Below are 14,923 nucleotides of genomic sequence, written 5' to 3'. Positions count from 1 at the left end.
TCCCCGGGATTGGTTTCACCGTGGGGGCTTGGAGAAAGGGGATGGAGATGCGTGGGGAGAGGCGCAGGCACCCAGCACCGTGCCCTTCGGTGGCCTCGCCACCAGCGTGGGTAAGGGTTTCAGTCCTCCATCCCCATCCTTTCCACACGGCTTTTTTTCAGTGTAAAATATAAAATAAAAATAATAAAAATAAAAATAAAAATAAAAATAAAAATAAAAATAATAAAAATAAAAATAAAAATAAAAATAAAAAATAAAAATAAAAATAAAAAATAAAAATTGAAATTGAATGTACTGGTATAGAATGTACTGTGATGGCAGGGTAACCACCTTTTTTTGTCTGGAAGATCGCAGAGGCAGGAATGACTGGAAATCACCGCTCGTCCTCCATGTGTGGAGGCCACCAAAGGAGCCCGAGAGGCTTTTTTGGCCCCAGCACACCAGAGATCCTTCCCGTCTCACACAGCTCCCCGAGCTCCCCCACCCAAGCTGCGCCCAAGTCACGAGGTCTCCGCGGATCTGGCTCAACGCCTTTGATTTGCATAGAAGAAAAGCAGCCGTGAAGATAAGTGACAAGGCTGGCGACTTCGCGGCTCCTTCACAAAAGCAAACAAAATGGGGGCCAAAGGCTGCGGCCACTGAGCCCCCTCGCTCCATCCCCCTGGGCCTGCTGGGCATCACTGGCTCCTCGCCGCTAAATCTCTTTTCTCCCTTCCTTCCTCTCTTTCTTTCCGTCTGTCTTTCCGTCTTTCCTTCTTTCCTTCTTTCTTTTTTCCAGAAGTGCTGGTTTCTGGAGAAAAAAAGAAAAAAAAAAGGGCAGGAGAGGGGAAAAAGGCAATGAACGACCGCACCGGGTACCTGTGCCCATGGGACACCCAGGTGGTGCAGGGGTCCAGCCCCAGGGGGAACCCCCCCATGCTGGCACCAGCCCCCCCCCGCTACCTCCCCGTCCTGCCCAGTCCTCACCAGCTGCAGCTGGAGGGAGAGAGACACTCGAACAGCTTGCACAAATACTTCTCTTATCCATCAGCTTTGGCAAACACTTTAAAGCGCCATCGGTACAAATTAACTCCGCTGGGTCAGCTGCCACCCTACTCACGGCAATTCAGCAGAGCACGAGATAAACCCTCCTGGGATCGCTTTTCCAGGCAAAACCCTTGGGGTGTCTCCAGTCGCTGTCATTCCCGGGAACCTGGGGAGATCACAGCCATCCCTGCCACCTCCAAAATCCTGGCAGAAATCCGCGGCCACCCCTGGGACGGGGCAAGGCTGGTGGGGCCAGCACAAGCCCAATTCCCCCCTGCAAAATCCTCTGTGTCCTTCCCAGCTGGCAGCAGCTCTCACCCCCCTGCACTGCCATCCAGGCTGAGAACAGCCCCGCAGCTGCTCTGATTCACATCCTGCTCTTTCCCCACGCCACGGGGGCTGGAGGAGCCGGCAGGTCACCCCCCAGGCAGGGTGAGGGCAGGGGGACACAGGTGGCACAGCCCTGGGGTGCTTAACGGGGGTCCCAAAGACTTGTTCAGCGAGAAGACTTCGAGGCAAACTTCAAAACAAGACGAAGTCGCCCCGGGTGCGTTGGCCGTGCACTGCTTCTGCTTTCCTGTCTTTGTGCAGGCAGAAATCCCCTCTGCCACGGTCCCCTGCGTCTCCAGCGTGGTTTGCAGACACCAGCCCGCGTGTGCCCGGTGCCCCACACCCCTCAGCACTGCCCAGATGCTTTCTAGGGAGAAGGGGACAAACCGCATGGCCATGTCCTGCTGCTCTCCCCACGGAGAGCCCCTGCTTCACTCGGAAGCAGCTGGGCATTAAAGTTTCCGGCTGTTTAACCACTACCCTGCAAAGGGAGCAGGTTATCGATGCACCGGGGCAGAGGAGAGAAGCACATCAGCAGGGCCGGTAGGGGAAACCTCTCCAGCGGGGCGCATCCTGCGCAGCCCACACAGGAAAGATTGGAGAAACCGAGAAATGGGTAAAATCGAGCTAAAGCAGGAGGTTTTGGGGCAGCACAGGCAGCAGGCAGTGTTGGGGACGAACCAGAGGGATCCAGAGCCAGGCGTTGTGGGGCACCTCAGCGCCTCCCATCTGCGCCCCACTACGACCCCGAATCACCACGAGCACGCATGCGCGACGCTGGAGATTTGCCCACCAGCAAGACGTGATGCCAGCCGGACGCTCCTCGGCTGCGCACGCAGTTGTTTGGTTGCAGCCACGGCACCAGCAGCGTGAGTTCAGCCCCAAAATATGCGTGCGCTTCCGCGCTTGCCTGCGCGTGTGCCTTCAGCCTCCGAGCTCTGGCCCAGGATTTTTAATTAACCCTGGAGAGGTGGAGGCCAGCTCCCTGCAGCGAGGAGCCTTTTATCCCGTAAAGGATCTGCTGGGCCTGGCAGCCAAGTGCTGGGGAAGGAGGCTTGCCCCGTGCGTGGTGCTGGGGGAGATAAGAGCAGCGACGCTCGCCGCGGTTCCGAGCCAGAGCAGCCGATGCCAGAAAGCCGCCGCGACTCACGGCACTTCTCCCAGGTTCTGCAGCACCTACCCAAGAGGACGCAAGGCAGCCGGTCCCGCCAGTCCCCACCCTCCCATCCCAGAGGCATTTCACAAGTTCCCCCGGGGAAGTGGGGGTGTCCCCGTCCCCGTCCCGGCGTCACCCCAGCAGCTCGGGGCAGCAGCACCACCTCCGAGGCGCGGGTGACGGAGCAGCCGCGCACCTCGGCGCCTCCCCGGTGGCACCCTGCCACCCGCCCAGCCGCGGGCTGCTTGGACTTCTCCCAGGGGAAAGTTGGAAAATGTCAGAATAGAAACTTGTTGACAAAAACTGGCGGTGTTTCCATTCGGGCACAGCCTTGTGACCAGGTTGAAACACTTTTTACGGCAGTGCTGGGTGGCAAAGTTGTTTAGTTTTTTTTTTTTTTTTTAAGGTCAGGATGTGTTCTCTTTTAGAAATGTTTGTTATTTTATAGCATTTAAAAAAAAAATCACCACAACCCAAACACGCGGAGGGACCCGCCTTCTTTGCCCCCAGTTTTTAGGCAGGACACCTTCAAACCCGCGCGTCTCCCTCCCTGCTCAGGACCCTTTTCCCCACCACAGGATTTCCACCCGGGAAAGGGCACCCTGCCTCCAGACCCAACACTTGGGGCACTTCGGGGTGCTCAGCAGGGGGCTCCCCCAGTCCGCGTGAACCACCCCAAAACCCCCCTCCCTCCAGCACAGCTGCCAGCAGCAACCCCCCCAAAAAAAAAAACAGCGCCTCCCCACAACCACCCCCCCCCCACGACCCAAAACTTCCCGGGGCGACGGCGAAAGCCGGCACGGGCGCTGCCTTCACCCCTCGGCCCTTTTTCCCAGGGCGGGGGGCTCGCAGGGACAACCCCCCCCCGCCGCAGGCCCCCCCCCCCATCTCGGAGCATCCCAGAGATGCGCACCCAGGGCCAGCCCCGGGGGCGGGCAGGCGGCGGAGCGGGGCGGGGGGAGCCCTGCCCGCTGCTCGGGGGTGCAGAGCACCCTCTCCCGGCGCTGCCTGCGAGCAGCCTCGGGGATTTTTTTAATTTTTTATTAATTTATTATTTTTTTCTTCTTCTTCTCTGCTGGGACAGCCCCGGCGGAAGCCGCTGGGGGGGTGGGGGGGGGGATGCAGCGCCCCGCGCCCCGAGGCTGAGCGGCTGCGGCCGGGGGCTCCATGGGCTGCACGGGCAGCGCCCTGCGCTGCTGCCCCGCCGGGGGCAAGGTAGGGCTGCGGGGAGCCACGGGGTGTCCGGCGTGGGGACGGGCTCGCGTGGGACGGAGGGGGCGTGGGGTTAGGGTTTGCTCGGGGTTAGGGTTTGCTCGGGGTCCGGGCTTCGCGTGGGGTCAGGGTTTCTCGTGGGGTCCAGATTTCGTGTGGGGTCGGGGTCTGCGTGGAGCTGCGCCTTCGCGTGGGGTCGGGGTTTCGCGTGGGGTCGGGGTTTTGTGTGTGGTCGGGGGTTCGCGTGGGGTCGGGGCGCGCGTGGAGCCCCGGGTGCGCTTCTTGGGCACCGGGGTTTCGCGGGGGGGCTCCCCGCCCGTGTCCCCCCCCCTGCCTGGTTGGAGCGGAGCGGAGCGGGGCAGCGGGGCTGTTTCCCCCCGCTGTGTGTGAGCCCCCCGGTGCGGTGGCGGTGGGGGCACCGGGCACGGCGGGGGGAGCAGCCACCTGTCCCGCTGCACCCCTCCGGGAGAGCCCCCGCACCACGTGGAAGCCGTCCTGAGGGCGGTGAGGCGTGCGGGGTGGTAATGCCCCTCGGAAACGCTTGTCCCGCGTAGGATGGGGATGGGTTCCCCCAGCTGGCCCTCTGCCGTCCCCACAGCATCCCCCCCCGCCCCAAAAGCTGGGTCTCCCCCTTTGCCATGCCCCCCCCTTGTGCCGCAAGTGACACTTGTGCGGGGGAACGCTTCGAGTCCCCAGCATTGCTCCGCACCAAAGAGGGCTTCTGCAGGTTGAACCCCAGAAATTATCCGCGCCTAATTGCTCTTTTTTTTTGACGTGACCCCGCTGGCCTCGGGGTTGTTGGTGAGGTCGGGCGCGCTGCGTGCACCGCTCTCGTGGGTTGTGGTGGCGGGAGGTTGGTGGGGCAGGAAGAACGTTGGAGGAGCCCCGCGGTGCCGGCGCGCCCCTTGCACGGGGAGCCCCTTGCACGGGGGGCAGCGGGAACACGCAGCCCAAACCCGACCCGCTCCTGGGATGTGCGGCGGGAGCAGGCTCGGGGCTTGCGCACACCCGGAGCCAGCAAGTGTCTTTATTTACAGCACTCGCCAGCTCGGCTGCTTCTCTGTATCATGGAAAAAAAAAAACCGCCCTCCTCTGTGTCATGAGATCAGACGCTTCTGGGCCGCTCTGAGACTCCGAGAGCTTGCAAGAAGGGGGCACGGGGCAGGGAGAAATACCAGCCTGGAGGCCCCAGGTGCTGAGAGCCGCACGTTTACCGAAATGCGGAAATTTGAAGGCAGTCTGCAGGCGCCTCCCTTCCTGCGCTCTCGCGCTCTCAGCTCTCAGCTCGGCCCCCGCCGTGCTGCTTGCCGCCCTTCGCACCCCGCACAACATCCCTGCTGCTATGACTGAGTTGCAATTAATCCCGAAAGCGGCACCAAAAACCCCCTTTATGGCCAAAAAGGGTAAAGAAGGGCGCGGAGCCACTGCTGCCCGTGCTCTGGTGCCTGACACGTGGGGTGCGAGACCTCCCCCTGCCCATGGAGCACATCCCTCGGGGCTGCTTGGGGAGGGGGGACCCCACAAACCCCAGGGGGGTCCCGGAGGACCGTGGGGACACGGTGGGGACGTGGCCGGTCCCACGGCGGAGGTGACCTTGGGGAGCGGGCGCGGGGCCGGTTGCGGTGGGCGGCCGGCATACCAGGAGCCCCGGGGGAGGCAGCTTGGCAGCCGCGTCCTTCCCAGCATCGGCATCGCCGGCAGCGGGTGATAAGGCGGCGTGGGCACAGGTGCTGAGGCCAGGGCCTCTTCTCAGGGGCCCCTTCCCCTCCTGGCTCCCTCCGTGCGCGGCCTCGAGAAAGTTTGGGGTTGGGGCTTGGACGCTTTCCAGGGCCGGGGTGGGTTTGTTTTGGAGATAGGGGAGCTATATGTAGCAGCGGGAGCCAGGGAGAGAAAGCCCGAACGCAGAGCTCGGGGCTGTCGGCGGCACAAGTGGTTTGTGTACGGAGGTGACGGTTGGCCTGTCGCACGGCCCTGGCAGGGGACAGAGCAGCAGCAGGGAGAGGAAGGCAGGTCCCAAAGAGCCGGGCAGCACCGAGCATCTGCTGGAACCCGGGGAGGCTGTGGGGACAGGGAGGCTGCGGGGACGTTGCCCAAATCCTGCCCCCGCTCTGCACCACGGCCACAAAGCAAAACCTCCAATCTAGGGGCCCGTTCGGGATTTAAATGCCCGTTTCCTGCCTCTTTGTGATTTCATTTGTTGTCGGTAAGGTTGCATAGTTTGATTGCCTAATGCGCATGTAAAACAGGAAAAGGGGAAGAAAAATACAGTGCAGAAAGCCGCCTCGCACGGAAAGCCGAAGCAGAGGCTGCAGCTGACCCGCAGCTGCCCGGAGCCTCCACAGCCGCGTGGTGCAGTCCCCACACCTCGAGGTGACCGGGGTTCGGGTGGAAATCTTGATGAACTGACCCCAAAACAGTTTGTTCCTAGAAGTAGGAAGGGTGCCGTCACTTGTAGCCTCCCGGAAAGCATTCAGATCTGTCTCTTGGCGCTGGCATACCTCTCGCTCCGTTTCTGAGCTTGATGCAGTTTAAAATCAAACCTCTTGAACTGCAGAGGGGCTCCGAGGCTCCTGCTGGATGTAGGGCATGGGAAGAGGGGAAAAGTGCCCCGGATCCATGCTGGGGACGTGGCCTGTGCAGAGCTGGGGGTGCCCAGGGCTCCCTGTCCCCGTGCATCACCTCCATGGTGGTTTGGGCAGGCGCAGGTCTTTGGGAGCTGCTCCTGCAGGAGGCACCTGCATCCCGCTCCCAGGTCATCCAAAAATCCTTCAGGGGGGTGTGGGAGGACAGTCCTCCAGCGCAGCCTTTGCTTGGTCACAGCGAAGGCTCTGAGGGGGCTTCTGAGGTTCCTGAGGGGGCTTCTGAGGTTCCTGAGGGGGCTTCCGAGGTTCCTGCGGTGCCCCCAGGCTCGCAGAGCCCCAGCCTCTCATCCATCCACCCCCTGCCAAACTCCAAACCCCAGCACGGGACGCGGGGTGGGTTAAATCGTAGAGGGATGCACATCAGCACCTCAGAGGCCCCCACAGCCATCGGGACACCGTGACACGCGGCTGTGACATTTGCCCCGTTATCCCCATTACACGTGGAGCACCATTTGCACCATTACCGGGAGCAGCCCGCTCTGGGCGTCCCCCCCCGGGGGCTCGCACGGAGCAGGAGCGCCCGCGCACCCCGACCTCCCCGTACCTCCTCGCCCCGCCGCCTGGGCCGGGCTCAGCGCCGCGTCCACCAGCGCCATAGAAGGGAAGACAGAGCCGCGGCTTCGCAGAGGCTCGGAGTTCCCCTGCTCTGTCTGGCAGCCGCGCTCCCCTGCGGCTTCGCAAGGGGGGCCGCCGGGAGGAGAGGCAGCACGCCTCGCTGCTGCTTCGCCTCTCTTTGCTCCCGGGGCCAGCTCCCTGATCTGCTTTGCGTTTTGGGGTCCTGGGCACCCGCAGGCTGCAGGCTGGGACGGGTGGGCTGTTAGGGTCGGCGTGTTTAAGGGTTGCTTTGCCAGGGGCTGGGGAGCAGCCCGCAGCCCTGCCCCAAATCCACGGTGATGGCACCAGGGCTGGGTTCGCCCCGCACCGGGGAGGCAGAGCTGTGAGAGCCGGCGAGCTTTGCTTCTCCCTTTCAGCAGCAGATAAAAACACATCAATCTCCCGGCTCTGCTCCCTCCTCCGACCCCAAGTGACCACACGGGACCCCCACAGGGCTGGAAGGCAGCCCCGGGCTCCGGCTCGGGGTCGCGGCAGCCCCGCAGGAGCGCCCCGGGGCCAGCAGCGCATCGTGCGCCCCGAGGTCAGAGCCTGCGCCCGCCGCCAGCCCCTGCCTGCAGGCAGCCCTGCCACCGCCCCGACTGCCTCTGATTTATCGCTGCCTTTCCTTCCTCACTCCGGCATGTGCTGTGTCGAGGCGAGGTTTAAAGCCCGGCAGCGCGGTGCGCTTGGGGTGCTGCACAGCACCCAGGGCTGGCCCCGAGCATCCCAGGACAGCAGGGACGGGGCAGGAAGAGGGCAGAAAAGCAGCTAAAGTGCTGCCTGCTCTCCCCTGCCAAAAAATTTTCTGCCCCAGCGTGTTTTGCACCGGCACCTTGTCTTTCTCTGCCAGAGACAGCTGAAAGCCCAGCAGAGACCGGCTTCCCAGGAGCTCACAGCTTTGAAGACAGAGAACGGTGAGAAGGAAACTTGTGTCTCCCTCAATGCCCTGGCTCCATGCGATGCCCTAAAAGCAATAAAACAGCCCCTGGCGGCTGTGCCCGGGGGTGATGGCTCTGGCTTGAGCACACGATAAGGGAGGGAAGAGACAACAGTGATGGCATCCCATCCCCAGGGGCAGCTGGGTCATTCCTGGGGCAGGAGGCCTCGCAGCCTGCCAACACTATCCCAATTAGCGCTAATTTGCACTGACAGGGCGGGAGGGAGGTTTTTGTCCAGTGGGGAAGAAGAGAGGGGCTGGCCCCAGGCCGCCGTGCTGCCAGGACACCGAAGCGGCGCGGTGAGCAGGATGTGGCCGGCCCCGTCTCAGCCCCGTTTGCGTTGCAGCCAACGCTGCCCTACAGCATGGAGCCGGGCAGGAGAAGGCAGCGCCGCGGGACGAGCAGGGCACGGAGGCTGCACAACTGCTCCGAGGACATGAGGAGGAGGAGGAGGAGAGGCTGCGGGGAGCCCCGGGGACAGAGGCCGAGGGACCCCGAGGTGCCAGCACCCAGGTGGGTCGGGAAGGCAGGTGCTGGCGGGGCGCAGCGGGGTGGGGAACGCTCAGCCAGCGGGGACGTTCAGGACACGGACCTGGCACCCCTCCTGCCCCGTGGGACACTCAGGGTCTGTCATCTCCCAGGTGGAAAAGGGAAAAGACGTGGAGCTGAAGGAGCAGCTCTCGGAGCGGTTCGATGCCCTGCGGAGAGAGCACGAGGAGACCCTGCAAGGTGCGCGCCGGCCCCTGGGGAGAGCGATGCTCCCGCAGCCCCCTGGCACTGCCGCAGCCCCTCCAGCTCCCGTGGGGCCGTGGGACACGGGGGTGCCACCACCCAGTGCCATGGCACCGCAGGGCTCGGGCCGGGCTCACTGTGCGTGTCCTCGTGCCGGTGACACTCGGCACACGTCCCCCCGCAGAGCTCCGGAGAGTGCACGAGCAGGAGAAGCTGCTGCTGGCGGAGTCCCACCACAGGTCCCAGGAGGCCTTACAGGTACCCAGGGAGAAACCCCCGGGGATGGGGTGCCCACGGAGGACCGCCGCAGGGTCCCCAGCGTGCCACAGAGACCTTGCCCAGCCCTGGGGTTATCGGGGTGCCCCTGCTCGGGCAGGAAACCCAGACACCCCCCATCCCGCTTCTTCCCCGGCTGCCAGGAGACGGTGGAGGCGCTGAGGTCCCAGCTGAAGTCCTTCCAGGAGAGGATGAAGCGGGTGGAGGAATCGCTGCTGAGCAGAGACTACAAGAAGCACATCGAGGTGCGGGGAAGCGCGGAACCGGTGGCTCTGTGGGCTGCGCGGGATCACGGTAGTGTCTGGGAGGCGTCCTGCCCCCAGGGCTTGGCCCAGAGCTTCTCCGATGGACCCCGACAGCGGGTGCACGGGATGGAGCCGGGGGGTCAGCTGAAGGGATGAGTAAAACCCCGTCCTTGGGAGGTGTGGGGGCTGCTTGGGTCCCTTGAGCACAAGCCACGGGCAAAGCCTGGTGCACCAGGGGTTCAAACCCATCCCGGGCCATGGCTAGCTGAGCCAAGGTGGGGACACGGTGGCCCCGCGCGCCCACCCTGCTGTGGCTGCTGACCCCCCCTTCATCCCCTCCAGGAGCACGGGAGCCCCAGCCCGTTCTGGGAGCAGGAGCTGGAGAGCCTGCACTTTGTCATCGAGATGAAGAATGAGCACATCCACGGCCTGGACAAGAAGCTGCTGAACCTGGAGACCGTGGTGGGTTCGGAGAGGGGTGCGGGTGGGTTTTGCTCTCTCCATCTCTCCTCCACACCTGAGTACTGTCCGGAAATTGCAGCTGAGGGGGAGCTGGATGGAGCCCGGGTCCTCCCTTCGAGTGCAGAGGGTGCAGCAGGCAAAGCCACCGCGCTGCCATCGAGATGGCTCCCCAGTGGATGGGGCGTCGGGGGGCCCGGAGGCACGAGGAGCTGGCCGTGGGCATTCCCAGCCCCCTCCTCACCCCCACGCTCCCCTTGCAGGCGGAGAGGAACCTGCTGCTGGAGGAGAAGGTGAAAACCCTGCAGCAGGAGAACGAGGACCTGCAGGTGCGCACCCAGAACCACCTGGTGATGACGAGGTAGGTGCTCATCGCGGGCTCACCCCGCGCGCCCAGCGGCTCCTCGGCCGAGCGCAGCACCCACGATATGGGCAGAGGTGGCAGCAGCGGGGCCGTGCGTGCGGCAGCGCCGCTGTTTGCCCGCAGGCAGCTCTCGGAGGAGCTGCTGGCCGCCCGCGGGGCGCTGGAGAAGGAGTCGCAGCTGCGGGAGCAGGCTCGCCGCGAGAAGGAGGAGCTGCTGTACCGCGTGCTCAACGGGGGGGACGGCTCCCCCTTCCCCATCGCCGCTGGAGACGTGCCCCTCATCGCCACGTAGCACCGACGACGGGCTGGCCGGGCTCTCCTCCGGGCACGGGGCCCGGAGATGCTGTCACGAGCGCTTCCGCTCCCGGGGCTGGCCCTCGGGGTGGCCGTGTCCCCGCGGTGACCCCCTGCACGGGGCGATGGAGCACTTCGTGGGATGCCCACGCCTGCCTTTCCCCAGCCTGCGCCCTCCCTGTGCTGCAGGGGGGCCCTGCACCGTGCCGTGCCCGCACCCCTTCCTCTGGTGTAAGGCCATGGGGCTTTTGGGGGGTAAAAGGGGCCGGCCAGGGCACACGGACATACATTGGACTGGATCCGACCCCACGCTTGGCTCCGAGCACACCCAGCACCAGTGCTGGAGGTGGGACAGGCACTGGGGGGGCCGTGCCCAGGGAGCCCAGGGCTGTCCCCATCCACGGGGCAGGGCTCCCACCGCGCCCCCCTCTCCCCGCTGCCTCCTCCAGCTCCGTCCCACAGCCCCACGGCTCAGGCACGTCCCCGCTCACCGCCACGCCAAAGCCAAGCCCTCTCTGTCCCCGCTGCCCACCAGCCGGCCCCATCACCCCCCCTGAGGCCGGGCAGAGGCTGCGTGCCTGGAGGTGCACAGCTGGGGAGCAGAGCGTCCTCCCCCATGGGGGAAACACCTCCGGCACAGCTGTGGGGTCGCGGCGCACAGGAGGGACACGGGTACGGGCTGGATGCACACGAGCACTTTCCCCTGGGAAAAGTGGCCCTTCCCCGGGGCCGTGTAGCCGACGTGCGTGTGTCTGTGTGTGTTGGTGTGCGTGTGTGCGTGCACCGGGCCCATGTGCTACTGGCTGTAACGATTACGAGTCTACAAGAAGCAGCAGCCTCAAGAACCCAGCGTCGGTGGTTTTTGGAGATTTGGGCGTTTCGGGTAGCATCGTGCGGCAGGGCCCCGTGTTCCGCTCGTAGGGTGGGAGCTGCGGCCCCATAGGAAGCCCCCCACTGCTGGGCCCCCTTTTCTGGCTCCTTCCCCTCTTTCTCTGGTTTGGGTGCCCCCGCCCCCAGCCCACGAGCTGCAGCAGGCATCGCAGCGTTTCAGCAGACATTTCCGTCCTTTGTGCCGATCTTATCGGGGTCGGGGAAAGGAGGCAGCCAGGAAGGCAGAACCAACCCCCGCGTGCCCGCTCTGCGTCCCCACAGCTCCCCGCAGCCCTGGGGGACGGCAGGACCCCAGCTGGCTGGGGGGACGGTCCCCAGCCTTGCACAGTGGCCTTGGGGCAGGCGGGTGACCCTGCTGTGCCAAAACCAGCCGGGGCACAGCACGAGGAGCCTCCCCTCTGCACTGCGCAGCTGGGGATGGGTGGCAGCAGGGAGGATTCGAAGACAAAAACCTACAAAGACCAGCCAAAGCACTCGGCAGCTTTATCTGCTCCAAGCAAACCTCCTTGGGCAGGGGCTCGCCGTGAGGGTTGAGGCTGCCGAGGGGGAGCAGCCCCCCGGGCACACGAGGCGGAGGGAGCCGGGTGGGGGGCACCGGCACGTCCCCCCCGACTGGTGCTGGGCGCACGGGCACCGCACCCCCCTGGACCTGTCCCCGCACAGCTCCTGGGGCTGCTGGCTCTCGGCGCCGTGACGGATCCCGTAGCCAAAGTAAATGAGGAAACCTGGGAAAAAGTGCGGCAGGGTGGGGGGGTCACTGCTCTCTCCCCCGAACCACCGTGCTCACCCTTTCCTGTCGCTTTGGGCCTCTTATCAGAGGATGGGGTGCTCCCACCACCGCCCCCCACATCAAAACCAGGCGTCTCCCCATCCGTCCACCCAGCTCCACTCCGTGGTGAGCAGACACACGGGTGCTCGACCCCAAGAGCTTGCTCCTCAGGCCGTGCAGAGCAGGCAGGGCAGCCGGGAGGCCGCGCGGAGCCGTGCCAGCAGGCAGCAGTCGGCGGCGAGGCTGAGGAGCGGCAGGGAGGGCACGCAGGGGGCCTGTGGCCACCGGGCACAGCTCCGCGGGCTGGCCCCGGGCTCGCAGCCCGGCTGGGCTCCCTCTGCTCGCAGCAGGTTGCCAGCAGGCCAAGGGCAGCCCGGCCGCGGGAGCTGAGCCGAGGCTCCTGGCCACGGAGGTGGGTGCCCACGGGGGGGGTTGGTTTTGGGTGTACCTGGGCAGGAGGTGCTGCAGGACTTGGAGAAGGGGGCAGTAAACCCCCAAAAAGCCTGCCCAAGGGTAACAGGACCTGTTGTCTCTTTTACTGAAGAAGTGCTCTGGTTCGGGCACAGATAGGAGCCCGTTATCTGGCCTGCAGGATGCGGGGGGGGAAGAAACCAAGCCCCCACAGTCCCCATGGAAAACCCCATGAGCTGTCAGACGCCTCCGGCCGTGCTTTATTACGTGGGGATGCAGCAAAGCCCTGGCTGACCCGAAGCCGACCCAACACAGCCCCTTCCCCACGGGGCTCGCCCCCCCTCCGCCCCCGGGTCCTTCTGCCACGAAGCTCCTCGCTCACCACGAAGGACGCGCTCTCAGGGCTCTGAGGCTGCCTCCGGACGAGCAGAGCTGCCGCCAGGACCCCGAGCAGAGGCAGAGGCAGGGCAGCGAGGCGGCCAGCCCCGCAGAGCTGTGGGGGCACCGGGACAGCGCCCTAGGGAGCAGCTCCCCGGGGTGACAAGGGACCAAAGGATGGGGGCTGGCGGCTCACCACAGCGGGTTTGGCTTTTCGTTCTAGCCAGCATGGGAAGCAGAAGGAGGGAGAGGTGTCCTGAGGCGCCAGGCCTCAGCACCACACTCCCCAACCTGTGTCCCCAAGGGAAACCCATGCTGATTCCCCACCTCTGCCACCCGGGTCCCTCTGCCTCCGCGCTCAGCACCTTGGTGAGCTGGAGATGCTTCGGTCGCTGGTGCCTGGGACAACACCGAGGCCGAGGGACCTCACCCCCAGCCAGGATTTCCTTCTTTGCAGGGACATATTTTCACCCTGCAGCCCCCGACACCCCCCCTCTGGGTGTCCAAGCCTCTCCTCTTTGAAGGAAACTCCCAGCTCCTCGGGATTCCCTGGCCCTGCTTGGCTTCCCCCACGGGCTTCACCCTCAGATGTTTTACACTTTTGACTATTTGTACACCATTCCGTGCTGCGGGGACAGGGGCTCTGGGCTGCCCTGCTGAAGGAGGGCATCCTCCAAGCCCTGCTCCAGGTGAGCAGCCAGCCCAGCTGCTCGCCCACCTGCGGCCCCCGCGGACACCGGCGTGGCCACCACCGGGCACTGGCGGCGGCTGACTTTGGCCAAAGGCCCGAAGGGGGGGGACAGCAGGGCAGAGCCCCCGCCGCGTGCTTCAAGTCCCATAGTCTGCTATTTACGGGGCCGGGAACCCAGCTGGAAACCCAGCACCACCCCAGCACCCATGCAGTTCCCACCACGATGGGGATCCCCAAGGGGACAGGGACAGCTCTGCAGCAGCTCCCAGCCCCAGGGGCACAGAGGGGAGCCCCAGCCCCCAGGGACAGCGGCGGGGGCTCCAGGGGCTGGAGAGAATGCAGAACGGCTGCATGCCCCCCCTGCCCCTGCAGCGCTCCCCCACTGCACACCGCAAATCCCACTGGGAACATTTTACCATAATTAAAAAAAAAATAACCAAAAAAAATCAAAATCACTAAAAAGATCAGGACCTTCCTGGCAAGACATGCTACTTACCCTGGCAGTGCTTTAGGCAAACCTCTGCAGCTGCACACTGGAGGGGAAGGAGCACCAGCCCCAGCAGCATCCCCGTCTGTCCCTCGTGCTTAAATCCCTTTGGGAGCCTCTTAAATCCCTTGGGGAGCCTCCCGGCCCTCCCCTGACCACAGCTGCAGCAGCACAAAGGGAAATCTACGCAGAAATACGTTTCCCACAGCACCTTCCAGATCATACACACGAGCGCGCAATGCTAATAGCCCCAGGGCATCATTTGAGCGGATTTAATTAATGCTTCCAGGCTGCTGGTGCAGGTAGAAATCCCTCCCTCTAGCCCCCTTCCTCTGTCACCCCACACCAGGAGCCCCCAGCCCAACCTGTGGAGCAGATTTGAGGGAAATGCAAGCAAAACGGAGCAGAAACACAGCCAGCGCATAGCACAGGGCAGCAAGAGTTAGCAGCTCCTTCGTGTGGGCACCAGAGGTGACCCCAGCCCCACCAGGCAGGGCACAGCCCCAACAAACCCAGGGCCTGGCCTGAGGCTAGACTTAAATGGGCCCCCAGGGCTGTGTGGGTGGGGGCCAGGTGAGGCTGCTCAGGACCAGTAAGTTATATTAGTGCCCTCGGGCACTAATCTAGGCACAGAGGTGTCCTAGCAGGGGGAGGCTATGGGGTGGTATGGCACGACCTGGCTGTGCCCTAGCCTCCTGGGAGAGGAGTACCAAGCCTGAGCTCTGAAGAGCAGTTAGAAGTTGATGTTTTGGGGGTGAAAAAACTAATTGAGGTTTATTTTGGGTGTTGTCTACGGTGCTGTATTCTGGGGCAAAAAAATCTCAGGCTATAGGTGGGCTGTGGTGCTGTGCAGTAAATCCTCCACCCTTCGGGTGCTGCGAAAGCTGGTAACAGACAAAAAAAAAAAAAATCACTGCTGAGGGAATAAAGCAAGAAATGACCTTAAGCACCGAAAGCACGGGTGCATGCCCGAAGCACGAGGCTGTCCTGCTGCCAGAGGCAGCCCCACATCCCCAGCATGGCCCCTG

The 14,923-nt window shown here is 64.0% G+C and overlaps 1 protein-coding gene across 2 annotated transcripts; it reads left to right on the top strand.

Moving 5' to 3' along the window:
* Positions 1-3,501: 3,501 nt before the first annotated feature.
* CCDC69 (coiled-coil domain containing 69) lies at positions 3,502-14,288 on the top strand. Of its 2 annotated transcripts, none has more exons than XM_083798869.1 (9): positions 3,502-3,727; positions 7,811-7,874; positions 8,245-8,411; positions 8,540-8,627; positions 8,815-8,888; positions 9,050-9,151; positions 9,494-9,613; positions 9,874-9,971; positions 10,079-14,288. In XM_083798869.1, exons 1-9 carry the CDS (start codon positions 3,680-3,682, stop codon positions 11,187-11,189), a joined length of 1,872 nt encoding a protein of 623 aa, XP_083654995.1. In that variant the 5' UTR covers positions 3,502-3,679; the 3' UTR covers positions 11,190-14,288. The 2 variants fall into 2 exon arrangements, with proteins under 2 accessions (XP_083654995.1, XP_083654996.1); XM_083798870.1 differs by having other exon boundaries at positions 10,098-10,411.
* Positions 14,289-14,923: the final 635 nt, after the last annotated feature.

Source organism: Anser anser, assembly GCF_964211835.1.
Source record: "Anser anser genome assembly, chromosome: 14".
Classification (NCBI taxonomy): domain Eukaryota; kingdom Metazoa; phylum Chordata; class Aves; order Anseriformes; family Anatidae; genus Anser; species Anser anser.
The sequence above is the reverse complement of the archived record's forward strand: the minus strand, read 5'-3'. Positions and strand labels throughout refer to the sequence as shown.

Coding starts and splice junctions, on each gene's coding strand:
- CCDC69 (XM_083798869.1), top strand. CDS start 3,680: ATGGGCTGCACGGGCAGCGCCCTGCGCTGCTGCCCCGCCGGGGGCAAG. Junction 8,412..8,539: donor CCCGAGGTGCCAGCACCCAG/GTGGGTCGGGAA, acceptor GTCATCTCCCAG/GTGGAAAAGGGAAAAGACGT. Junction 9,614..9,873: donor TGCTGAACCTGGAGACCGTG/GTGGGTTCGGAG, acceptor CTCCCCTTGCAG/GCGGAGAGGAACCTGCTGCT.